The following is a 25,350-nucleotide window of genomic DNA, read 5'->3' as shown; positions in this document are numbered from 1 at the left end:
AACCACGACCTCAACTAGATTAGACAACATTCATTGAAAGAGAATGGCAAGTGGAATAAGCGTAGATCTAAGCCTCAGATTTTGGAGTAGGGTAGGCCTCAGTGAGGAGTACTTCCAGGAGACTCTTTGAGGTGACAATTCTGAACTCCAGATACGTTTTCTCTAATTAAAAGAATCCATGCCAGAAAAAGAAACTTGCTCTGTCATTCTGAGGTGGAAAAACTGACAAAGTGAAAATGAGATTAAAACTTAGGCATTAGGCATCTAATGTTGTAAATTCCTAAAAAGTGGAGTTTTCTTAATAATATCGACAGGTTCTACCTGTTAAAAAAAGAGAAGTTTACTCAAACAAAAAGGAAAAAACCTCACTGATGTGTTTTTAAACATTCAACATGCCAAGTTTGTTTATGAACATTGTGAAACATCTGCAAAAAACAATGTTGGAATTTTATGCTTGAGTCTGGCAGTGACATCTAGTGGAAAAGCCAAATCAGCTCATGATTAAAGAATTAAGTAGAAATTGAAAATGGTTTTCCATCACTGATTGGTGAGTATGTTTTAATTGTGACTACCCTGATGTGCAAACGTAGCAGCAGTGGGGTTTTGGGGTTTTTTTTGTTTTGTTTTGTGTTTTCAGAGCCTTAAAAAGATTATTTAAAATACATGGCATTTTGTCATGTATCGTATTTTTACAAATTAGATCGCACACACACATTATGATGTCACTGCATTTCTTTGCTGATGGTAGCCTGCAAATTAAGGTATTTATTTGCAGGCTTTTAAGAAAATTAAGATATTTCCAGTGAGTCTGAGAATGCTGACACACGTCTGTTGTCTCCACTGACAACTATAAAGTGAAGCTCTATACTTGCACTGTATTTTTGTTTGTTTATTAACAGTATTTTGCAGTAGTGAAATTAAAATATTTGGTTTTTGGTTTTTATATTGATAACAAAACATTTCAATGTTTTATTTTAGAAATTTGGTTTATCTTCACAAAACTGCATTTAAGTCTTGCTGTCCAGCATTGAAGTCTTATCCCACTAACTCAGTCAGTGCATGGTGCCATCTTTAAGGTGTGTGGTGGTCACAGCAATAACAGCGTCAATGGCAGTTGCCCAGACAGTCGGTGTGGTGGCGCCGGCTGCCATGATGATCAGGGAAACCGTGTATGTGGAGGAGTGGGATGCAGCGGGACTGTGGGCAAATCTGTAGCTGCGCTGAATGACGCCAGGAACGTTACAGACAGTCTGAACACTGCCAGTAAGGAGCTGCAGAAAGTCTCCAAAAAGGTGCTCACAGTATGCGCAGTTTAGCCTCATATGAGTGAAATATTTCTTTGACCTGACTCTTGATTCCTCCTTCAGCTCCAGGACATAGCTGCTATGACACAAAAACTGAAGAACCAGACAATAAACACGCTGGAAAAAGCCAACAAGTTGAGCAAGGAGCTTAAAGAAAGCAATAAGAACCTGACAGAGTTCATTGAGAAGATCAAAAACTTTCTCACTGGTATGTGGATGATATTGCTTCAGAGTCTAAATGTAACTTGACGCTTCCTGCATTTGCACTCCTTTTGTCCCTGTCCTGTCTTGTACTGCCCAGAGGAGGGAGCCGACCCAGAGAGCATAGAGAAAGTGGCTCAGGAGGTCTTGTCGATCACACTGCCACTGAACAGGACCGTTCTGGACAAAATGATCGCGCAGATAAAGGAAAGTCTTTCCAACATCAGCAATATTGAGGGGATTGTCAATCAAACCACACTGCACACCACTAAAGTCAAGGAGCTTCTTGACGCAGCTAAAGAGGCCAAGTGAGTTATCATTTTTGTTTTGTTTTGAAATTAAGGACCACATTTCCCATAAGCTTGCTGAAAGTTAAACTGTGACTGCATATAAAAGATGAATGTTGCCTTCAGCAGAAGGCAGTTAAGATTCCCACTGGACCACGAGAAACAGACTGTTGTAGAGGGCTGCACCAATAAGCTGAAGGCTGCTCAGTATTAATTTGATCTCTTTATATGCTTATTGGTGCCCCCCTCTACAACAGCCCTCTAAAACTCTCCTGCTCCTGCCACCCCTGCTCCAAGGCTATGTTTGTTACACCTGCATTCTGTGGCTACACTATTATCATCCATACCCTTAAAACATGAATTTTGGTTTCTGATATTGTCTTTCTTGTTGTTATTAAAGTTCAAATAGGATATCCACACATCTATCCTTTTTCTTTGGGTTCAGCTGGCACCAGGCAAACCATGGCATTAATAGGCTGTGTATAATTAAGTCTTATTAAATGCACTGAACATGCATTTATTAAGCAGAGCTCTAGGAAAAAGGTTTTCTCTCTGACTAATTTTTGGTGCTATTGTGCAGGAGCCGAGCAGAGGAAGTGAAAGACATGACCAATATTACCAAAGAGGCGTTAAAAGCATCTGGAAAGGCCATAGAGAAAGCACAGGCTGCCCTGAAAGAAGCCCACAACAACCTGAACAGCACAAGAAACGCTACTGCTGAGGTACAGAATCTTGGAACATGTAAATTTACAGGTTTCACATATTTTCTGTCATCTACCTCCCCAATGAGCACTTTTGTTCATTTCACTTCAGTTTTATTTATATAGCCCAAAATCACAAAAACAGTTGCATTATGGTGCTTTTATATGGTAAGGTAAAGATACAATAATAGAGGGAAAACCTCATCAGACGACTTCTTATGATGAAGCATGTGGTGACAGTGGGAAGGAAAAACTCCCTTTTAACGGGAAAGCTCCAGTAGAACAAATGACTGGTTGGGGTGAGCGGTGGGATACAGGAAAAAAGGCACGCTGTGGTTCCCATAACTCTTGACTTCTTCATGTCTCATTTTTTCCAGGTGGAGGGAAAGCTGGTGAGGCTAGACGCCAAGCAGATGGATGTCATGATGCGTTTAATGAACCTCTCCAAGGAGGTGGAAGCTCTGAAGAACAAGACGGAGCAGAACAGACAGATGGCAATCGAGGCTAAAGCACTGGCCGATAATGCCACTGACCTAACATCTTCACTGGAGCAGGTGAGGCTGTTGGTGGAGTTTGGACCAAAATTATTGAAGAAATAAATATATATATATAAAAAATCTTGAATAAAATGATTGCATCATCTGCCAGAGCCTCAACGACACAGAGAAACAGTATCGTGAGCTGCAGATGAAGATCGAGTCTCTTGGTGGGGTGTCTGGAGGTCTGAAGGACATCAACCAGAGGGTCAAAGATCTCAAAGAGGATGCAGAAGAATACCTCAAGAATGCCACCAGTGGGATAACACGACTGGACGGTAAGTTCATATGGCTGCTCTCAGTGTTGACTGTGTTCTTCAGGTGAGCTACATACAGCAAATTGTGACCGTAGTGCCCAACTTGACCAGAAATTGCCTGTAAAGAAGTCTCCAGTGTTAAACTACCACCGTTTAAATGTGCCATTGTTCATAGTGTACAAAAGACTCTGACTAGATGGCACAGTCATGTAATACACCTCCTGCCTTATGCTAAAACCAGGATAACTTGCAGCTGTTACTGCAGCAAGATTCATAACATAACACGATGTCACAGATGAGGATGAGATGAGTATAGTTACACTGTTAATATTCATAAAATATTCCGAGGTAAAGATCAGTTCCTTTCACAGGATCCGTGGATGTGCTTTAACTGCACTAAATGACTAAAAGTAAGTGATAGAAACGAAACAATATGTGGGCGGGATAGAAATGCAGAGAAACATTATAGTCACCATTCAAAACATCAAAGCAGAGAATTCACAGTTCAAATCAGTGAAAATCAAGTGAGCATTTCTGCCTTGGAACTAGTTTTAAGTCCTGTATTAATTTAGGATAGAGCTATTACTGATATGTTTATTGTGTACTGTAGGGTTTAACAATCGCATCTGCAGATTTGGCATTGATTTTTGGCTTTAAACAAACAACTAAGAACTTCATAGTAGGTCATGGGCGTGGCTGTAGATCAACCTTTCAGCCTTTTGTGCATGCTGTTACTTTAACTTTTCTCTTGCTCCCTGTGATTACAGAACTTGAGAAAATTTTCAAAAACAATGAGATACGGATGGAGAAGCAGCGCATGGAGTTGGACAAGCTGAAATACAACGCAACTAGTGTGCGGGACGAGATCCGGGATCGAGTGCATAACTACAACACCTGTGTGTGATGTTGCCTCCTCCGTGCCATCAGCTGCTGTAGTAGAGGAGAGTTAGAACTGCTGTTGTGACTGGAAAAGAGAAAATTTGTCACCCATGAAAATAAAACGCTGCTCTGGAGGTTCCTCCATTCTTTCACTGGTATTTCAAGTTTTACACATTACCTGCAAGTGTTATGTCACAGAAATGCCTTCAACTGTCCATGTACTGTTTGAGTCCTCAATATCACCCCTGCCCTTGGTGGTGTTCATGTATTTAAGCTATTACAATAGGCGGATAACCTGTGAAGAGCATTTATTTCACTCTATAGCCAATAATAACGGATGGAATTGATTTACTGTATGCGGAAAGACTATATCAGAGTATGTTATCAGTTACCTATACCAAAAGTGCTTTCAAGATGTTGAGTGTTTGTGTTGTTTGACCACATTAGTATGGGGTGTACACACTGACATTCCTATTAAATTTTTTGAAAGTACTTTTTGTGCTTTTTCTTTAATTATAATGTACAAATATTCATATAAACATACACTGTGAGGTGTTATGATGAAGACAAAGTCAATCTGACACTTTATATAAATGCATCATATTTGTGTGAGACTGTATGCAATATTTACATTGCTTAAGAAGGTATGTTGCTTCAGTGTTTTGCTACAAAGGGTAACCTTATACACAGTTAAGTGTATAAGTTCAATCCAATATTTGTCTCTTTTTGCCCACAGCCTTCATCTTTTCTCTCTTTACCACCTCTGCAAAAACACAGCTTCTACACTCACTCAAAGTTACACCTAATAGATCTCACCCATCATTAATGCCATTAGTTAATAATGATAGTCACTTTGCCAGCCTATTGAATGCCTGGCTCAAATTACACAAAGTCATTTACCGCTCCAATTTTTAAACATTTTCTCTTTACAGTAAAAAAAAAAAAAAAATCTCAAAGTGTGAAACAAGTAGCTGGTGATGGGCTGACACTAGCAAGCTGCCCTCTGAATCTGCATCTTGCCAGGCCTATGGAGCATTTTAGCAGCTTTTAGCTGAAGGTTTTGTTGACTGTTTTTGTTCTGTCTCGTTGTTCGTACGCATGTTGTTTTCAGCTGAGGATTCAGCATTTTTCCAGCTCTAAAAACCAAACTGTTCGCTGCTGTTTCCCTATCAAGCATCCCAGTTCTGCTCTTGACTAGCTGGTGAACGTTTTGTGGCAAAAGAGCCAGAGATTTTTTCTTGGGAGTTGGAGGAGAGCAAAAATGTAGCTCAAAGAGAATGTTGACAACTGTTGGATTTGTCGAGTTGCCAGAAACTGCAACTCAAAGTCAATGGTGAAGCTGATCTAATTGAACTACACATCCTCTGATATATCCATACACACAGCACCATTTTATTGGCTAATTGTAACTATGTTGCTGGGTGGTATCTTCAAAGTCATTAGATGATGGATGTGCAAAATGATATGAAAACCTCTGTGTGAGAGTGCAGCATGCAAAAGACGAACAAACAAAAACCAAAAACAATGCTAACACATGGTGAACTTTCACCAAATACTGGCTCTTATTTCATTTAAGTGTCAGGGATCTGTTCTCAGTATGAAAGGCCTATTCTCTCTTGGTTGTGGCATTGGATCCTGGTCTCTAACAAAGAGGGGCTGTCCTGCAGCAGCTCAGGGAATGTGCAATATGACAGAGGTTTATAGCAGGCTTTGTTCTGGACGACGATCTGCCAGCAGTGAAACACTGGCGCACATCAGAAACAGTTATAACTACATACTACTCCCATGTGAAATGACCCACATGTGCAATGCAGTGGATTGCTTTCCGTACATGAAGTCAACAGCTTTAGTTCATATAAGATTGATTCATTGGCTGGGCTGGTGCTTTCAAGCATAGAATCTGTGATAACGCGCGATCACGGCTCCTCATTGGATTAAACCAAAGGGAATCCAATCCGTCCTGCAGGGAGCGCGCATTCCTGCTCACGGGGACAGAAAGGGGGCTCGTCGGAAAACATGCGGCGGGTTTCTGGAGGGAAACTTGACACAGGAATTACTTTGAATTCACTTTGCTTTAGCAGGGGTTTTTTCACACTGCATTATTGCATACATAGGACCATGTTGATAAAGTGAAGTACATAATAAAGTAGCTTTTGTGCCGTCCTGGTATGTTAACAAACTGTTTTTAAAAACAGCAGGTAAAGCAGCCAAATAAACTAAAAAATAAATATAACATAAAAATAAAACAGACATGACAGTGAATTCAAAAAGAAAGTATTGTGCTATGGATCCAGTACCAACACCTATGGACTCACCTCTAGAACCTCCTACTCTGAGGACAGTAACATTTCTGGCAGGGGTAACTTCTTTGGCACAACACCATAACTTTCCATGTATGTTTATTTACTTAAGCGCTGCGGCCTAGTCATATTTCACAAAGGAATTATTTTAAAAGTTACTCTATACATTACGTATAATCTGCTGGAAGTTAACCTATTGTAATATAGTGTGTGTGTGTGTGGGGGGGGGGGGGGGGAGCAGATTGGTGGAAGATACTGTAAATGGATTTGCATGGACTCATGACTAAACAGCTGAATAGACGGCTCTGGATTATGACGTGTTAATAATAATAATAACAACAACAACAACAACAACAACAACAACAACAACAATAATAATAATAATAATGATATGTTTTGTGAAGACGTTTCACCTCTCCTCCTTCACTGGTGAAACGTCTTCGCAAAACATAAAGAAGTCCAGTTGTTATCTTTCTAAACTAATCGAAAACTCATTTAAAGAAAGGCAACTGGGTGTGCCTCATCTGCCCACTGAAGGAATCGAACTCGCGGCCCAAGGATTCGGCCCATTTGCGTGCGTATTAAGAAACTCCGCTCCAGTAAGTCCGGCCCGGGGTTTCCCAGGCAGAGACGCAGGAGCAGAAGAACTGCTCAGCTCCGCTTCTGTCCGGGAACTCCGCAACAAGTGGACGAAGAGGGGCAGCAGAGAAGGAAACGTTGGAAACGCGACACAAACGGTGAGAAGGTTTAAGATAATGCTTATGATCAGTTCATTTCTGAAATAAGAGACAATCAGTTATACTTAGCTCGCTGGATAGTTGAAAGCAGTTTATACTTTTTTTTCTCCTTTAGTGAACCGGTTTACAGAGAACAGAGTGGCAAACGGTGATTTAAATAGTAGAAACAGAGAGTGGATGAAAAAAAGTCTGTGAAGGAGTCCTGGTTGTCCTCTGCACTTCAATTGTTGGTCGTCAATTGAAAAAAAATAATCAAAGCAATTTTTCCCACATTTTTAACTTTTCCCAACGCTCAATTTGCATCCAGTAACACAAAAACCGCCTTTAATGTCCGTGTCACATGACTTTGTTGTTACTGTGTATGTCTAATGATGAGTGTGTTGCGTGTGGCAGGTTGCTGCGGCCCAGCGGGTGGATGCGCGCTCAGAGATGCGAGCCTCGGTTGAAGTGCTCCTCTGCGGTAAGTAACCTGCGCACCCTTTGAAGTCACTCCGTGTTTTCTGCTCCATAACAAACCCTCAGAAGCGACTCACTGAACGGATATGGCGGCTATCGAGCGACTTCAGGTCACCGGTCCTGCTTTGATTAGTCTGTGGAAGATGTGCAGCTTTGTTAATCCTGTAAATGCTGAGTTCAAAGACGCGCAAGACCTGTAGCGAATACAACATAATAATAGCAGTGAAGTGAGATGGTCGGGGTCATACTCCCTTGATGACTGCACTTGGTTCATAGTGTTCACTTGTCATGATGGAAAACAGGGAAGAAAACTGCTTTGCAAACTCATTTACAGCAAGCAAAAAAAGTCAAGAGTCAAGAACTTTTCTCTTTTTTTCAAAGTGGCTTACACTCTAAAAAGATTTCTCTAAGCCTCGATGGTTGGAGTCAGGAACTATACCAAGGCGCTATCAGAAACAGTAGTCTGGATGTGAGGCTCAAGGGATTGCCTTTTACATTTCCCTGTGCAGAGATAAGATAGCTGGTGTTTCTTTTTTAAGGGCCCCTGGTGCCTTCAGGGCCTCAGGGGTCGTCTGTCTGCGTCTCTGTCTTTCTTTGGGTGGTGTTACCGTGTTTTACGGTCCTCCTAAAATGGCCCAGTTGAATCCGCAAATAGAGACACCCACTGCACACATCTAGCGCCTACATACTTTCTGGATGTAAATGGTAAACACACAGGTTTATAGAATGTGGCTCACTCACCCATGCGCACACATTCACACTCCAATGAGTGTATCGGAAGCTACTCAGGGCTAAGTATCTTGCCAAAGTATCCACGGGCAAGATGCAGGCTGGGGCAGCCAGGGATCAATCGGTAGATAATGTGGTCTGTATCATTTCTAAGTAATCTTCTAGGTGAATGTGTGTGTGTGTGTGTGTCCAGTATTGAATGTGTGCAGCGATAAAGCTAAGAATTGAATACAAAGACATATCTGATTTAAATCTCTTTTCACTGCATCCTTCATTTGTTTAACGCAACTTACACGTACATGTGGGCTCCACTCCAAGCCGAGAGGTTGTGAGCTACACCTGTATTTCACTGCCTGATAACCTTCAGTAAATGCATGTGAATGCGTTGCTCCTTGCAGCTAGAAGTGAGCGTGCTTATTGCTGCAGTTAAAGTCTATGAGCGCCTGCTGTCAGGCCTCACTGATCAAATCTGCAGCTCTTTGTGGTGGCTGACAGAGCTTAATGGGAGGTTTCAGGACTGAAGTTCTGTCTTTACATTTGTGCTACTTTGCTGTCAGTGTTGCTGGCCTTAATGTCTCAGAGTCACATCAGAATAAACTTTGCAGGACAGTTTTTTTTCTTTCTAAATCTGTCTGAATTTAATATACCCGTGCCCTTTGGTGCCTGTAATGGTTTACCCAGAGCTGCTTTTGTACACATTTTTACACAGGCGGACAATAAAGCACCGCATAATCCCATCACGTTCATATACTACTAACCAGCCAGCCCCGGTCCTTCTTGTCTTGCGTTTTTCCTGCCGGATGGCTCACTTACCAGCTTGCTGTGGTGTCGGTCCTCGGAATCATCACTCATGTGCTTCCCTGGAGAGAATCTTGTTGTGGCGGACAGATGTCGGCAGCTGGCCACAGTAGTAGTTCTATTCAAGAGATCCACTGATGAGCAGAACAAGTTCTGCTTTTGGCAGCCGCACCACAAGAACATGGAACAACCACGCTTGTGGTTCATGGACAGGAGAAACAATTACAGCAAGCAATAAAACTTTCACTCTGCACACAGCAGGCCTGTGTGTGTTGTTTAAGGGTATCAGTAGAAAATGTAACCACGCAGGTAAAGTGTAGGTCAGAGTTGATTCTCAGTTTTCCCATTCAGTAAGTCAAGAAGGAAAAAGGGATAAAGTGGGCTATAAATATGATTCCACAAAAATTCCTGGCAAAATGAAAACAGTTTTTAGGAGAGTCAGGATATGAGAAGACTGAGAGATGGAAATGACATGGAGCAAGGTTCAGCTCAGTCCAGCCATGGACTGTGGGCTTAACCCTGCAGGGGATTGAAGCCATGTACTCGTGTTTTATCTTTAAGCAATTAACAGCATTCAAATCCAAATGTAATGATGGCGTTCTGTCAATTAAACCTGTCACAGCCAGTGCACAGCTCATGAACCAGATTAACAAGAGCTTTCAACACGTCAATTACCAACAATTAAAAGTAAAATACGTCTTTGCTTCTGGTCTAATCTTCAACGCTGTATACTTTCAGGAGTTTGATTAAAGGTGACTTTTTCAGGAGCTCACGGGCTTCAGCTAAAGTTTACTAAATGGCTTGGACAGAAGGAACGATTAAAGTGGTGAAGTCTGATTTGACAAATGACTCCTGAGGATCATTTTCAGACAGAGGAAGCTAACCCACTGCCAAACAAAAATAATAATTAAAGATAAATAGACTGACCAAGTATATCAGCAGGCATAGGACCTATTGTGTGTCATTTATAGCGCCATTATATCATCCTTGGACTCTAATAGTGTAGCTTTGCATTCACAGTTCAAAACAATCTTTATGGTCAAAATCTCAGTGTTAGCAGCTGGAATAAGTAGAGAGAGGTGGGAAGTGTTTGACCTGATAAACCTCCCGCGCTGTCATTATTAAAATGGGGAGGTGTCCATTCAGATGTCTCTGAGGATGAGCTGTGAGGTCAAGGGTCAATTCCAAACCCACAGGTCAAAGGAGGGGTTAATTGGCGTGTGTCATTATGTGTGCGTGACAAAAGCGAGAAAGGACTCAGGCTGATCACAGGAACAAAAGAGTCAGCCATCCCTTCACTCTTCTTTTCTTTTCACATGCTAGTTTCTTCTCTTCACGACTCCAGTTAGAAGTAGGAGCTGCAGCGAGCCGGCCATATGTGTTGGTGAAGCGCAGATAACCTCTGGCAAAAAGGCCAGTTACCTTTAGTCTGTCTGTGATTCCTTAGTATTCGAAACCATTTAAAGTGCAGTTGAAGGAGGCACCAACTCATCATTACTCTGTAGGAACGAAAGGAAAGAGCTGGGAATAAGAAAGAAAAGAAAGCAAGCAAACCTGAACATAAAAAAGGGATCTGGATTGCCTCATCGCACAAAGTAAATCCTCTATAATACACCTTTCTTGCAGGTTTATGTGTGTAGGAATTTGGCTTTTTTGAACTGCTGACACCCTCCTCGTGTGTGTGTGTGTGTGTGTGGGCAGGTGAGAGCTGGTTAGGCAGTGGGAACGAGAGTGTGTTCCCAAAGCCTTTGTAAGTGACAGCCTCCGGAAATGTGCAGATGCCAGAACAATGGTGCACTAAAGCCTGCTAACCACCAGTACTAGAAACAGAGAGAGAGGGGGGGGAGAGCCTGATTAAATAGAAGGGGTGGGTGGGGGGTACAATCAGGATAGAATCAGGACAATGAGAAAGAAGAGGGAGAGAAAGACTTTAGGCACAGGGGTGGAGGGATAGAGTAAACCTGTTTGTATAAAAGGACCGTGAGTTGGGTTTCCTGGGCAGGGGCTTTTCTGGATGAAAAGGGGAGGTGCAGATAAACTAAAGGAAGGAGGACTTGAGGATGGGGGAGGTGATGGAGAGGAATAGGAAATGGTGCTGGCCTCATTAAAAACAATGAAGTGGCTGGTGAAGTTATGAACCTGAGTGGAGCTGCTGCGAATGCGCAGCTGTAAAGAAGCGTGACCTGTGACCTGTCGTATGAAGACACATGATTGCAGACACATAGCTTTAGTTAGCCACTGTAAATGTTAATGACATAACACACTTTGAAAAAAATCACAATGATCAGTATTATTCACAGAAACAGGTGAGACTAGGGAAAGCACGGTGTAGTTTAAAGCAGGCCTATTCTGCTCATCATGTTTTAGCTCCTCCCTGTTTTAGAGGTTAAGGACACTCTCACTTTAGGCCAGCTGTTTTCTGATTGGTTTCCCTTTGTAAGCAGAAGGTTTGAGCAACAGGTGGGCGGGGCTTCTGTGCTCATAGCTAGCAAGGATTCCTTGAGATGAGACTAATCCCATAAAGATCAAAGAAGGGAATAAACATGTTAAAGAGTTATGAAGCCTGAGCCTTTGGTTAACATGGATTAATTGTTCACACAATCTTTGTTCATGCTTAGTATGAGCATCATCCATTGGAACAGAATATACATCCAAAGGAAGTAAGGACGATTTGTGATGTGAATGTGGAATCAAAATTATGAAAGGAAAGCAGTTTTTATGCTAGATTCACAAATTATTTTCAGCAAATGTTATGAATGATGAGAAGCAGAAATATGAATGTCCTTTTCCTTTCCAAAAACTGTGGCTGCACTGTCTTTATGTTTGTCAGATGCCAGGAGCTTTTATTGCTTTTATTGCTACGAGCCACAGGCTAAGTCCAATAACAGGATTAATGGAGTTCTGTAGCATAGCTTGTTAAAAAAGCACTCTCAGATGCGACCACACCTGATAGCAGACAAGCAGCAATTAGAATGTGACGCTGCAGTGTGGGAGGGTTGAAGGAAGGAGACGGAAGGGAGGAAGGACAGAAGGAAAAGGGGGATGAAGTCGAGACAAAGAGAAGAAGAAAGGAAGAAGGGAAGGATGGATTTGGTGTGCTTAGTATTTTCTTGAGATATTTGAAATTTTACTTGAGTTGCAGTGGAAGAAGTCACAGTGTGTGGTGCTTTCATCTTGGAGCCCTGTAATTACACACACACACATGCACGTGCGCATACACACACACCCCCACATGTAACCATGTACATATATAATGTTTCTTGTAACCGTGGGCTAGCTGTTTCATATGTTCCAAGTCACTGAATGAACAGTCCATGATTTATTGCTGAAATCAGATATGTATACTCCACAAAACGATGCATTAAAAATGTACTTCATTGAATATTCTACTGCCTCCAAAGATTTTGGAGGCTTGTTTTTTTTAAGTCATAGGTACAGGCTATTACACACTAATGAAAACATGGATGTAATGACTACATTACATTTTTGCAAATGGATCTATATCTTTACCCTTGCTCCTTTCAGGCAAGCATACAAGCTCCTACAGTGTGGCCTTATGGTTTTAGGTCATTGTGTTTGCCCCTCCATGTTACAAATACTGCACCCTTTTTCTATCTCCGTATTTCCCCACACCTCTCTTTCTACTCATAAAACTTACAATGGCTGTTGCTTCAATGCAGGAAAAAAAAGAAACCTTCTTTTATGGCTGCTGCAGATTGTGGTACAATATGGCAGGCTCCATAGAAGAGCCTGCTCTCTGTACTGAGTCAGACCCCGTTAGTCCTCTTTTTGGGACTGGTTTTTTTTTTTCAGGTAAACGTCATTGTTTCACCTTGTGAATCCAGTAGGTCCCACACTGCAGTGGAAACAGAAAGGCCGGAGGAGCTTATAAGGGGAATTTCCTGTAAGTGTGCCACACCTGCCCCGAGCTCCTGCAGTGAAAAAAGGGTGAATATAAATGCAAAAAGACCCAGTTTGAGATACAGAAAACTTAACAATTCTTGGTTTCCTTTGCTCCTCTCTCAAGGGACTAATGGGGTCATTGTCAGTTCAGACCTGGTATTGCAAAATGACTTCATGAAAGCAGTATTCCCCAGTGTATTTTAAATTGTGCTCAGAGAATCTGACCTAAGCCTAAGGCACACAAAGGTTACCCTCCTCTCTTTTACACATGTGGCAATTTCAGCATTTATCAAGCCGACACAGTGCAATTATGTTATTAAAGTCACTTAGAGTCACATACAGGAATGTGAGCACAAGAATAGAACACACTAAATGCTAATTTCAAGTCCCATGTGATGCTTTCAGTTTTCCCTCTAAGTGGAGCCAGATTTTCTTCATCAGGCACTCTGATTAGCACGTCCAGCAAACAAGTATGGAGTCTGCTCGGTGCTCTGGGTCTCCCTAAACAGCTGCTGAGCACCAAGGCAAATACACAGCACCGTAATCACTAAAGAGACCCACAGGAGTGCAGTCTCTTTGGTTAAATGACCGAAGGAAAAGCTGCACCCAGCATCTGGTGGCCACGTGTGCCTCGTATTTAGTGGATTTATTGACCTTTAGACAACATGGCAGGGGGATTGTGGCTGGTAGATCATTTTTAGGTTACAGCAAACATCTCACGCAATCCTGCAAAATCTGACCTGCAGTGTTTCCATAACTCCCACTGATCACATAAAGCTTACACTTTGTAGGTGTTATGTGATGGGACTCTACTATTTTGCCAGTTGCAGCTGCCCAGCTGCAACAGGGTGAAAGATGGGGTGCACCCTGGACAGGCCACCAGTTTGTAGGCCTGTTTGACCAGTTTAATCTCCATAAAATGGAGATTATGCTGGATAAACTCACGAATATATGAATTATTCATGCAATCTAACATTTGATTGTGTTGATGTAGCTGACTAATGTATGTGAATTTGCCACTTTAATACCTGTGGTTACTGAACTGTAGAAACGAACCACAGTTCAGTCGTCCGCTTGCATCGGTGCGTCTCAACATTTGAACAGAGGGCAGTACAACGAGGAAGGGCAAATGTTTTCCAAGTGCTGGATCAGAGAGAGGTAGGGAAGCGCTGCAGGTCAGGTTGTGCAGGACGTTTGCTGTAACCTCGATCTAGAAATCTCCTAACAAAGGCAGTAATAATGTGCCTGCAGAAATAGAAGTGATCGTCACAATACTAACAGTGATCACCTTCCCATTTGCTCATTCCCTGATGAAAAAACAAAATGCATCAAAATCATGCACTCTGTTTCACGTTGATGCTTCTTTGGATGTAAGTACTCAGTAACAGCAGACATGTGGGAATGACGGCTTGCGGGGTGGCCGCTAAATGCACTTAGCATGTTTCACGTACCGCTAAGATAAAAACAGACATTGTTCTAGCTCCTCACTCCCCTGCCCACCTGTTACTCGCAGTGTCTTGTTCCATATTTTCTCTCCGGCGCGGAGCAGCTCAGACATCTCCAGGACGGGAGAGGAATGTGAGCATATCCTCTATTCCAACCAGCTGCTTCTCAGTGCCATGCCTTGTTAATGTAACAGTCTGTGTAATGGGCAGTGCCTGGCCTTGCTCACTGAAACTCTTGTGTTTTAGATATCAATGCAGGCGGTCAGTAATAAACAGTTGGGAAAGACTCAGAGGAGACGCCGGAGTTTTTATTATAGAAATGATTTGAAAAACAAACTTTAATTGGTTTAAGACTTCATGTGTAAATGAAGTGAAATGTGTAAATAATGGCTTGTGTGTCTGTGGTAACTCCAGTTACTGCAGTTTTGAATTATGGTGTGCATCTGTAAGATTTTTCAGAGAAAGCGTACTAGAGCCCTCCATGTTAGCCTTGTTGATTATGACATTTTTCCCAAGATCCATGGCCCTGCTCTTAGGGCCTGCTTTTGTAATAATAATTTTGAGATAATAAAGAAATGATTTTGCTCTTATTCAGCAAAACTTTTGTCTCAGCCAGTGATTTATTAGATTTTACAAGAATTTTGACAGATGTCAAGATTGTCATGGGCCCTACGCTTAGCCTTGAATCTCTAATAAGAAAGTAAGAAATACAGACACAGTATCGTCTCTGCTCTGGACATCATTTACTTAAATGATGGGTTACATCAAGGTTAGCAACCATTTTTAGGAAGGAGGCCTTTTTCAGTAATGAACAAGGTGAGCGGGAGGTCAGAGCGGTGAATCCACCGCTCTGACCTCCCGGTGCTGTAGACATTAAGGGAGGAGAGAGATGGGAGGTGAGCTGTGAGGTGAGGAGGAGGAAGACCAGCTGGTTGTTTGGCTGTGGGAGTTAACCATCCATCAACTAAGTGCAGAGCAAAGAGAGGATGGAGACGCATGGAAGGGGAATGTAAACTAATTAGCTAGGAGGAGTTAAAAATAAAAGCAGTTGACTTCTCTTTGCCGGCCCCTTAAAGCAGCTGTGCCATGGTGACTGCTAAACATATCTGTGGTGCCTCCTAGTCCCGCACTGTCTTAGGTCATGCAGCTCTTAAATGATGCTAATCCTGTCTGTTCACTGCCCCGGGTGAGCTAATATTGGATCTGACTGTTCCATCATTTTATTAATGTTGGATGCATGTATTGTCTGTGTTCTCCCAGCAAATACGTGTGTCCTTACGTGCTTTCTCTTCAGTCCAATTTTTGACTGTTTGCCTTGGTTTCCTGCAGAGTTTACACTGGTTGATGTGACAGCAAACTGTGTCTTGCCAGACCGTGCTTCTGGAATGTACCACGCTGATGTCACATCCCACTCACACACACAGAGCTAGAAGTTTTCATTAGTCTGTGGATTAGATGGGTACAGCTGAGTGACAAATTTAAGGAAATTAAAGAGGCAAACTGAAAGAAGGAAAACTGTTTTACAGCTTTGTAGAAGATGGTTATGATGTGAAACCATATGGAAACAAAGTGTAGCTGATTTATTCCTGTAGTGAGCTGCAGGCTTCTAGTTGGAGGTGATATCAGTACTTGACATATTAGCTCACTACCATTCTGATTTATCACAGCTGTTGCAGTGCAGTTTCATCTCTGCACAGATTATGCATGCTGACTTTGAAAAACTAACAATATATTAAGCTTAGGCTAGCTAATATAGTTGGTACTGAGTGAAAAGTATCGTTCTAACAGACTGTTCTCCTTCACTTTCTCATTTTGCTTTGTGTGTTTGTTAGGCGAAGGTGTGTAGTATAAAACCAGACACAATGTCATAAAAAGTACTGAAGGTTGCAGATTCTGTCCACAAACTTTTACATTTTTAATTGTTCTTTTTTTATCCACGTCAGTTTTTACAATGAGAATGTTTCACTGGTAGAAATCTTCTGTAATCTGTCACCAGTCTCTAGGCAGCAAAGAGTTACAGTAAAGTATGTAAATGCTGAGAGCAAAGGAGGTCATCTCATGCTGACAACTGAGAAACATTTCTAAAGAGTTTTGTGAAATAGTGCTGCTTTAATGTGGTATATGGTCTGCTTATAGAGAAGGGTCAGAAGTTGAGTGCAATCAGTGGCAAGGAATAAACAGGGTTCGTACGGGTGCTTGAAAATGTTTGAATTTTAATATTGTCCTTTCAAGTGTTTGAATTTTGGATGTGGTGCTTGAAATTGTAACTGTATTTTATTCACAAATAACTATCTGATTGAATACTTTTCTTATCAGATAGAGAAATAAAATGAGCCGCAAAGTCTAAAAGCAAAATTTCTCCACCTGGGCTATCTTGCTGTGTGCACAGCAATAATAATATCACAGATGATAGATTAAATAAATACATTTTAGATAGATGCTTGTGCATTCTTAAAGTCTTATGTGTTGAATTTGACTATGTCATCTGTTCAAAGCCTCTTCCACTTAGTCTTACTGTACATGATATTATGATTGCAGAGACTTTAAAGGTGATAATTTAGGACTCCGACAATAATATAGACAGCAGTGTAGTCAAACATCTTACAGTTAGTTTTATTGGGAATGAACTTAGGAAAGAAAAACCTAGGAAAGAAGCATCAATATTTTGTGGTGTTTGGTGCAGTTTTCTTGTTTTGTGGGATTGTTGTTTTTTTCAACAGGAGATGAATATCTCTACCAAGCTGATTTGTTCACATTTGCACACCTTAATTTTTAAGTGAAGTGTGTGTTTAAGGCAACCTTATCCTTTTAGTATTGTTGTGTGGTGCGTTTTTCTTTGTTTAAGCAAAAGGGGAACAAAGGCATTTAAATCAACCTAGGATGATTTGTTTTAATTTTCACGTGTTGTTACTGAGGTGATGTGAAGTGAAACGTGCATTCTTGTTTTTTGGTAATGTGCTGGAAAAGCTACAAAATGGACCTTGATATTGCTTGAATTTGACCCTGAAAAAGGTGTATGAACCCTTAATAAAAGCAGACTTCACTTGGAGGAGGTGTGTGTGTGTGTGTGTGTGTGTGTGTGTGTGTGTGTGTGTGTGTGTGTGTGTGTGTGTGTCGGGGGTGGTGAATTCATTTCTGAAAGCCCCGCAGAGTTTAATCTGTATCACTGCCTCTGACAGTCAGAGATTTTCCTTATGTGGAAGACCTTTCCCCTGAGAGCCAAATTTAACCATCCAAGGGCATGAATGTAATGATTTCATGTCATGTTTTTAACTCGAGCTGAGAATAGGTTAACAGCTGTTGGCAGTAGTATACGACATGCAAAGCAAAAGCAGTTTTTATGGTCTGATGTCAAGATTATTAGGGAACAAATATAAATAAATAAGAATGTGCTATGCAGCTGCAAGATGATGTACAAGCTACATTCAGTATGGTGTTACTAGGGTGTTACAAAAGCCTGGTTGAACAGCACTGTTTTGCAGCCTTTGTGACACACACACACGCACACACACACACACACACACACACTGCACATACCAGTAGCAGTGCCCGAGCCTCCCCTTTTTTCTTTCAGCTGTCACCCCACGTTTCACTTTGCATTCTTTTAATGACAGTATATCAGAAGAATTGGGGAGAAGAAGGAAGGAAGCAGCTGATGCATTGGATTGTCCTTGTGACATGGGCCTTGACATCCCCTCACTTCCATCAGTCATCAAAATAATTATCAGTGCTGCAGTTTTTATTATGTTCTTGAAAAACTGATTAAATGATTAAAGGTAGTTTCCTTGAACCTAATACTGCTCCGTCTTGTTTTTAGTGCATGTTTGTTATCAAAAGTTCAAAGGTAAAAGCAAAGATATGCAATGTAAATTGATTTAAAACAAAAGTAGATCATCCGATAAGCCAGAATGAGCAAATGGCATTTTGTTGGTTGGTAAACTATGAGGGTTATAGGGTCACGGTCCAAGTCCAACAATGTTAGGTCCACTTTTAAAGAGACATTCAGTAATGCCAACTAACAGCAGCTAACAGTGACACAGACATTAGTGCTTGCCCACAGAAAATATCAGGATATCCTCAACAATTCAGATCAGTACTGGTGTCATTAGACAGAAGAAGAGTATTGGCATCTGCGGTAAACGGGGGAGTAACAGTCTAGAAAAGTCGGCCATTGCTGTTTTTTTCTGCATTATCCTTGGATTATGTACTTGGAATTGTAAGGGGTAAGAAAACAGAATACAAACTGCAATTTAGTGACATCTAGTGGTAAGATTTTATACACTGGACCTTTAAAATCTGTCTGATCACTGTTGTCCTCTTCTTCTTTTGGCAGCCCCCTTTAGGGGTTGCAACAGAGGCTCATTCATTGGAAAAAATATGTATTCCCTGGCCAGTTGGCGAGTGATTGTGGAAAGCTGCTTGCTGTTGCTAGGAAAAATTGTTTGCAGTAAAACACATGGTGCTGCACAGACAACCTCCTTTGCATTTGCTTTGGTTGTTGACAGATTTCTGAAGTCATCAGTAGTTTCTATGGAGGATGCTGACTTGTTTGCAAACAGTTGCCAACCATGTGCTAAGCAGTTGTGAAACTTTAGTTGTGAAACTAAAGTTAAAAAAGGATCCCCACTCTCTTCAAAGTTTTGAAATGCGTTAGTTTCAGAATGAAAGTTACAGCTTTAACTTAGAGGGTGAATAGTCCCTGCTTCTGCTTTGCATTGTACTTTTTTAAGCTTCATTACTGCTAAGTGCTTAGTTAGTGAGTGTTTTGAGACAAGTTGGCGTCTTCCAATTGCATGGAGGTTTATGGTGCAGCACCGTCTTTGTGACCAATCTGTTCATTATCCTGCATGTCTTGTTTTTACAAGTGGTGATGTCAGCTCATCCTGGGAGCACAGGCGTAAAGCCGGTGAATTTTTCACAGAGAGATAAAAGACATCCAGAAACCTAGTGATTACATGACACATTAGATGTCTGCTTTACTCCTCCACCCTCTCCTCTCCACCTCTGATACATGTACACATGAACACCTTTGAGAGTGTGTCAGTAGTTTCCCAAATAGGTATCAAGTAGCATCTGCGTATATCCTCTCATTGTCTGCACAAAGGCTGTCTCTCTTTTTTCTTTCACCCATCAAACCATCCATCTGACTCGCTCAGTTTCCTCTCAATGTCAGATTTCTTTGATAATAATAACTGCTCAACAAATCCTCTAACAGGTGTCTTTTGTGTAATCAACAAGCACACAGTTGTTCACTTAAAAAAGGGGGGCTATACAATGTTAAAGTGCCTTTAAACTGTCATTTGAGCCATGAGTTTAAATACATTATTGAGTGTATCTTCATGCAGAAGAAGATAGAAGAAGTGTTGGTGTAGATGCACAGGTGTGTGTGAGACTGTGACCTCATCTGCTTGTTGCTCACTTAGCTTTCCTCCGTAGTGTATGTCAGGATTGGGTGTGTCATATGTCAGTGTCCATGTGAAATGCTCTGCGCTGTTGCCATCAGGCTCCTGTCCGAGCTCTCAGGTCATCTGACCAGTTGCTCATGCATATACAAAAATCTAAGCAGAAGCTCTTAGGGGACAGAGCGTTCCCCATTGTTGCCCTGAGGTTATGGCATAAATTGCCTTTGGACATTAGACAGTCACCTGCATTGTCCATATTTTAACTGCCTCATCTGAGAGTATAGAGGTATAGCAGGTATAGCACCTAGTCTTTCCTTATGTGTGTAAGCATTAAAAATATCAGTGTTTCACAGAAACACCCAATTATGCAGAAGGTTGATGTCATGGCAGGCTCACAGTGGTGTATCTTCAGTAACAGTGTGTTTATTTTCCCAGTGGATATACAAGTGAAGAGCAGCTACTTTATTTAAGCTCAAGAGACTGAACTCTGAGGTTAAACTGCTCAAAGTGTCAAAGTGATAGAATGGGTCATTTAGACGAACATTACTCCCTCTTGAGAAAATGAGCAGAAACTGAGTCACATAAAAGGTTGAAAATAAGTGTGCTGTCATTGTGCTGTCAGTTCAGTTTTGGAGCCTTGCCCAAAGGCTTTCAGAATCCCACTGGCTCACCAAGATCTCAATAAATGCATGTAGTTTATTCTGCTACACAAAAAAGTTCATAATAAGTTGGTATGTTGTCTCTTATGCAGACAACATTAAGTGTTAGCATTTTATCTTTTAGGGCCATTTAAAGTGCATTCATAGAGAGGGAGGGAGGATTAGAAACACCTGTTGTGGACAGCCCATAGACTGACAACAAGCACCCAAAGGTCTCGTCTCATACCAGTTTCCTCATAGCAGTACATACACAAACGATCAGAGCTCCCAGGAGGAGGAACTCACGTCAAGCTGTCCGGTGGAATGTGTGATGGCTGTTGCTGGTTGTCATGAAAGTTTATAAGGTTTATTTTAACTCCCACACATAGCACTGCTGTTCAGTCACAGCGAGGCTCTAGTTTTATATCACCTAGACCCCCTGTCTCGGTACTTTGTGGTGCTCACCAAATCTATAAAAACAGGTGTTTCTGCTTTTTTATGTAGCTTACGAGTCTGGCTTAGAGTAAATAATTACATCCCTATTATAATCACCATCAATAAAAATGAAACCTGCATTGGCTTCTTCCCATATCTGGCTTTTAGCCAGCACCTGTGGTCGGGTCATTTCTTTGGAACACATCAGAGCCTGTTAACCTTCAGAGCTGCTTTGACATAATGTTGTCCCAACACTGAAATATTTCTTGCTACTCTTTGATTGAGAATTCAGCTATGACTTATTGATAAAATCAGATTTTTGTTTTGTTTTTTGTGTAGCTGAGCATTATTCTTTGTATGTGGCCAGTACAGCATATCTTTATTTACAAAAGTGCTACACTGTCAAAATGCACAAAGAACAATAGCACAGATGTCACACTGCTCATGCTGTTGTACAGATATGGACACAGAGGTCACTGAAATCTGTGTTTTCAGTTTCATATATAATATCACTGATGACCTGTAGAAGCAAACTAATTTGTACATAGTTATTTTTGACTTACAGGGAGTGATGTGAGAATTTCCTGATGTAAAGGGCCACTGCTAACTATATCTGCCACCATTTCAAAAGTTTCTCTTTGATATTTTGCAGGAACTCACAATGGATGTTGATGAAAATAATGCAACAATACTCCATTGACTCAAAGCTGCACATGTTTAGTTTCACTACCATCCTAGAGTCTTTTCCTTGGGAAATGATAAGAGCTTTTGATGTTGTCTAAATAATCAGGTCAGAATGGAGGGTACTGATTAGGTCTGCTTTACTTGCCAACTCAAGCTTGTGAGTGGGTGCACTGCTGGACAGTGATGCAACCATTGTTTCCTGTTCGCTTTAATGAATTTCCTGTGTTCTTTCCTTCAGTCCTGACTGTTGCTGTTGGTCAGGACCCCAGTCAAAGCCACGGCTGTACCCATGGCAGCTGTTACCCAGCAACTGGGGATTTACTGGTTGGACGAGAGAAGAACCTTAAAGCCTCATCCACGTGTGGAATGAGATGGAAAGAGCCTTACTGCATTGTCAGTCATTTGCAGGTAAGTGTTTTTGTTGAACTCTGCTTTAATCTCAAGTAAGAATTGAAAGAGTTAAATGTGTTTCTTCACTACATTCTGTCTGTGACTCTGTCACACTTCCTATTTTGCTGTCCTGCCGCAGGATGAAAAGAAGTGTTTTGACTGTGACTCGCGACGGCCATATAATCCACTGTACAACACCATCAGTCACCGGATAGAGAATGTAATCACTACCTTTAAGCCTCACCGCAAGAAGTCCTGGTGGCAGTCTGAGAATGGTGAGGAGACTTTATGGTCATCTACTGATTTCAGCTTAATTAAAGCTTACATAGAGATTATTGTTAGCTTAATTTACTTCCACTCAGTTGTACAAGCAGACCAGCAAGCACCCATCGTTGAGTCCTGTATACTGTTATTAAAATACTACTGTACTGTGCAAACCCTGCTTTATAAATGGAAATAGGTACTGTGATTTATAGAAGCATGTTCAAATACACATAGAAGTACAGTATATAAGGCAAAAACAGAGTTTATATAATTCTAAGAAGCTTTAAAGTCAATATTTGGTATGACCACTTCATTCTTGAACACAACTTAAAATCTCTTTCTGTAAACTTTCTGTAATTATTTTGTAACTAGTTTTCGGGAATAGTTCTCTAGACTTTGTGAAAGATATTAAAAGCTCTTCTTTGTATCCCCAAACATGACTCAGCCTCCACCATGTTTCACAGATGACTGTAGACCCTCACTGTTGTTCCTCTTTTATGACCTCCTCCATCTGTGTTGATGATGATTTGAACCAAGAATTTAACATTTGGATTCATCATTCCATAAGGCCTGCTATCACAGATTCATATTCCTCCGTACTTTAGCATACAGCAACCTTTTCTTCCTCTTTTGCTTCTTCGGAAACCCTAACCCTAACCCTGACGGCCACTTTTCCACTAAGACCATTTCTGATAAGGCTTCAGTGGACAGTACATGAATTGACTGATAGGCTTTCACTTTTTTCCTGTTTCTTTAGGCCTCTGATAGTTTTTAGACCTGCCTCTTCTTTTATTCCACTCCTCCAGTTTGCTCAAAAGTTTTAAAGATACAATGCACACCTTGCCGAGAGCCAAGTTTTTGAATAAAATCTCTTTGGGAATCATGTTGTTGGTGCAAAAACCCATTTTACCTGTAAATGAAAATAACTGAAAAAAAGCAGCTGTTGTCAAAAACAATGTTCAAAAACTTTCAGAAAGCCTGGAGAACTATTGCTAAAAACAACTTTAAAACTGTAAGAGAGTCTAGCTCTTTGGAAGCAAAATATGAAGACATGAGGAGTGGCTCATGACTTTTGCACAGTAAACATTGTTCTCCAGCTGAATTTTAATATGGTTGTATTTTTTATTGCGCCATCATTCTAATCTAGCACTGTGAGTTTCCCAGTATAATAAATTCACAGCCACAGGCATTATTTGTTCATGTCATAAAGTTTTAAAATTGTATTTGTGGTTAATAGAAAATCTGTCTTATTAATTTAATGATTTTATGACTGATGAGACCTACAGTGGGTTTTTTTTATTGTTAAATGTCTCCTAGATTAGCGTGAAATTTTGCATAGTTTTCACACTTTCCTGTCAACCTCAGATGTACTCTGTGTTTAGTGTGTTTTGCGAATATTAGCAGCATGTGCCAGATCATGTTAGCATTCATGTTAGCATGTAGCTTAAAGACTGCTGGACATAAGAGCAGTAGACTCATCATATTCCCACATAGTAAAATTGGTATGGCCCTGATCTGGCCCACACAATGTGCTTACACATGGCCCACATACCGCAAAGAATGATCTCGCTTGCCTGAGGTGGCCCACACATGGGCCAGCACAAGGCCAGTTGCAGACACACTGGTGGTCCTGTGCTGGCCCATGCGTGGATTACCTCTGGTAAACCTGATCTGGGCCACCAAAGGGCCGTCATTCTTTGCGGTATGTTGGCCATGTGTAAGTTGTGTGCAGCCACGGGCCAGTTGCAGACACACTGCTGGCCCAGATGTCAGCCTAATGTGTACCTTAATCAAGTCATGTAATAACATGTGCTGGAACATAATAGTGCAAAAGTAACATGACAAAACTCTGTTCAGACAGTGAATGGACTGATTCTTTTATAGCGCTTCTCTACTCTCCCAGATTACTCAAAGTGCTCTATACAAGATGCCATATTCATCCAATCACAAACTTTCTCTAAACTGAGTGCTTCCTAACTACATTGATACACATTCACACTCTTAACATACAGACTAGAGGAGCCAGGGATCGAACCACTAACCTTCTGATCAGTAGGTGACCTGCTCTACCTCCTGAGCTACAGCCGCCCACTAGCAAAGATGAGTAAACCGTCACTAGGTTTTGGATAAAGTGTACACTCACAAACCTGTCAAACCTGCATTTGAAACGTTGGCTACCATAGCAGTGTAGTATTGCAACATGGCATTTGGGTCTTCTAACTAAAATAGGAAAATAGGAACATAAATAGTGCCATCATTGCCAGACCTGGCCCACATCTGGTTGACATACACCCTGCCATGACACCGGTCAGTCAGAAGTGCCAGCTTGATGCCAGATCTGGGGCAGACCTGTTTTCTATGATCCTGGGCCACATAACCCAAACCACAATCAAGGCAGATGGTAAATGGCCTGCATTTGTATAGCGCTTTACTTAGTCCCTAAGTACCCCAATTCGCTTTACACTACATTCAGTCATTCACCCATTCACATACACATTCACACACTGGTGATGGCAAGTGCACTGACAGAGGCGAGGCTGCCGGACACCACCGGAGAAATACAGTATTAGTTTTGTACACTTATACACGCAAACTCACACACACACACACACACACACACACACACACACACACACACTCAACCACACACTGTGGCCAGCATCCTCTAACCAGCTACAGATGTCCTTAATAACAGAGTGAGCTCTGCATGCTGTGGCATCTGAACAGAGTGAGGGAAAAGGAGAAGATGAAAAGTTAAGACTCTGATGTCAAGATAAGAGTGAGAATAAGTGGAATATTTAAGACAGGGTGGTGCACAGTAATAAAAACAGGAAGAGGAACAAACTGTAACTGGGTTTTTTTTCAGGTGAGTTAAATTCTTCATCACTATAAGTGGTCGTAAGGATCTGTGCATGACTGGCCAATTGGACACAGTGCTCGTTTTAGTTGTTTGTGAGTCATTCCACAGTAACAGAGTGGTGTTGATGACAGCACTGTGAAGCTC

At 41.3% G+C, this 25,350-nt stretch overlaps 2 protein-coding genes across 6 annotated transcripts in view; both read left to right on the top strand.

The window, feature by feature from the left end:
* Positions 1-4,613, top strand: part of lamb2l (laminin, beta 2-like) — a 53,362-nt gene extending 48,749 nt beyond the window's left edge. For all 4 annotated transcript variants that reach the window (XM_063464511.1, XM_063464513.1, XM_063464512.1 and 1 more), the window contains 7 exons: positions 1,077-1,292; positions 1,368-1,512; positions 1,606-1,813; positions 2,373-2,514; positions 2,871-3,047; positions 3,142-3,307; positions 4,054-4,613. In XM_063464511.1, coding sequence (XP_063320581.1) covers positions 1,077-1,292; positions 1,368-1,512; positions 1,606-1,813; positions 2,373-2,514; positions 2,871-3,047; positions 3,142-3,307; positions 4,054-4,190 — 1,191 coding nt within the window. In that variant the 3' untranslated portion in view covers positions 4,191-4,613. The remainder of the gene's footprint in view (positions 1-1,076; positions 1,293-1,367; positions 1,513-1,605; positions 1,814-2,372; positions 2,515-2,870; positions 3,048-3,141; positions 3,308-4,053) is intronic.
* Positions 4,614-7,140: 2,527 nt separating this feature from the next.
* Positions 7,141-25,350, top strand: part of lamb2 (laminin, beta 2 (laminin S)) — a 54,713-nt gene continuing 36,503 nt past the window's right edge. For both annotated transcript variants that reach the window (XM_063463891.1, XM_063463889.1), the window contains exons 1-4: positions 7,141-7,202; positions 7,596-7,662; positions 21,931-22,100; positions 22,222-22,357. In XM_063463891.1, the coding sequence (XP_063319961.1) occupies positions 7,632-7,662; positions 21,931-22,100; positions 22,222-22,357 (337 nt within the window). In that variant the 5' untranslated portion in view covers positions 7,141-7,202; positions 7,596-7,631. The remainder of the gene's footprint in view (positions 7,203-7,595; positions 7,663-21,930; positions 22,101-22,221; positions 22,358-25,350) is intronic.

Source organism: Pelmatolapia mariae, linkage group LG20 (assembly GCF_036321145.2).
Source record: "Pelmatolapia mariae isolate MD_Pm_ZW linkage group LG20, Pm_UMD_F_2, whole genome shotgun sequence".
In the NCBI taxonomy this organism is placed as follows: Eukaryota; Metazoa; Chordata; class Actinopteri; order Cichliformes; family Cichlidae; genus Pelmatolapia; species Pelmatolapia mariae.
This window is presented reverse-complemented; position numbering and strand designations above follow the sequence as displayed.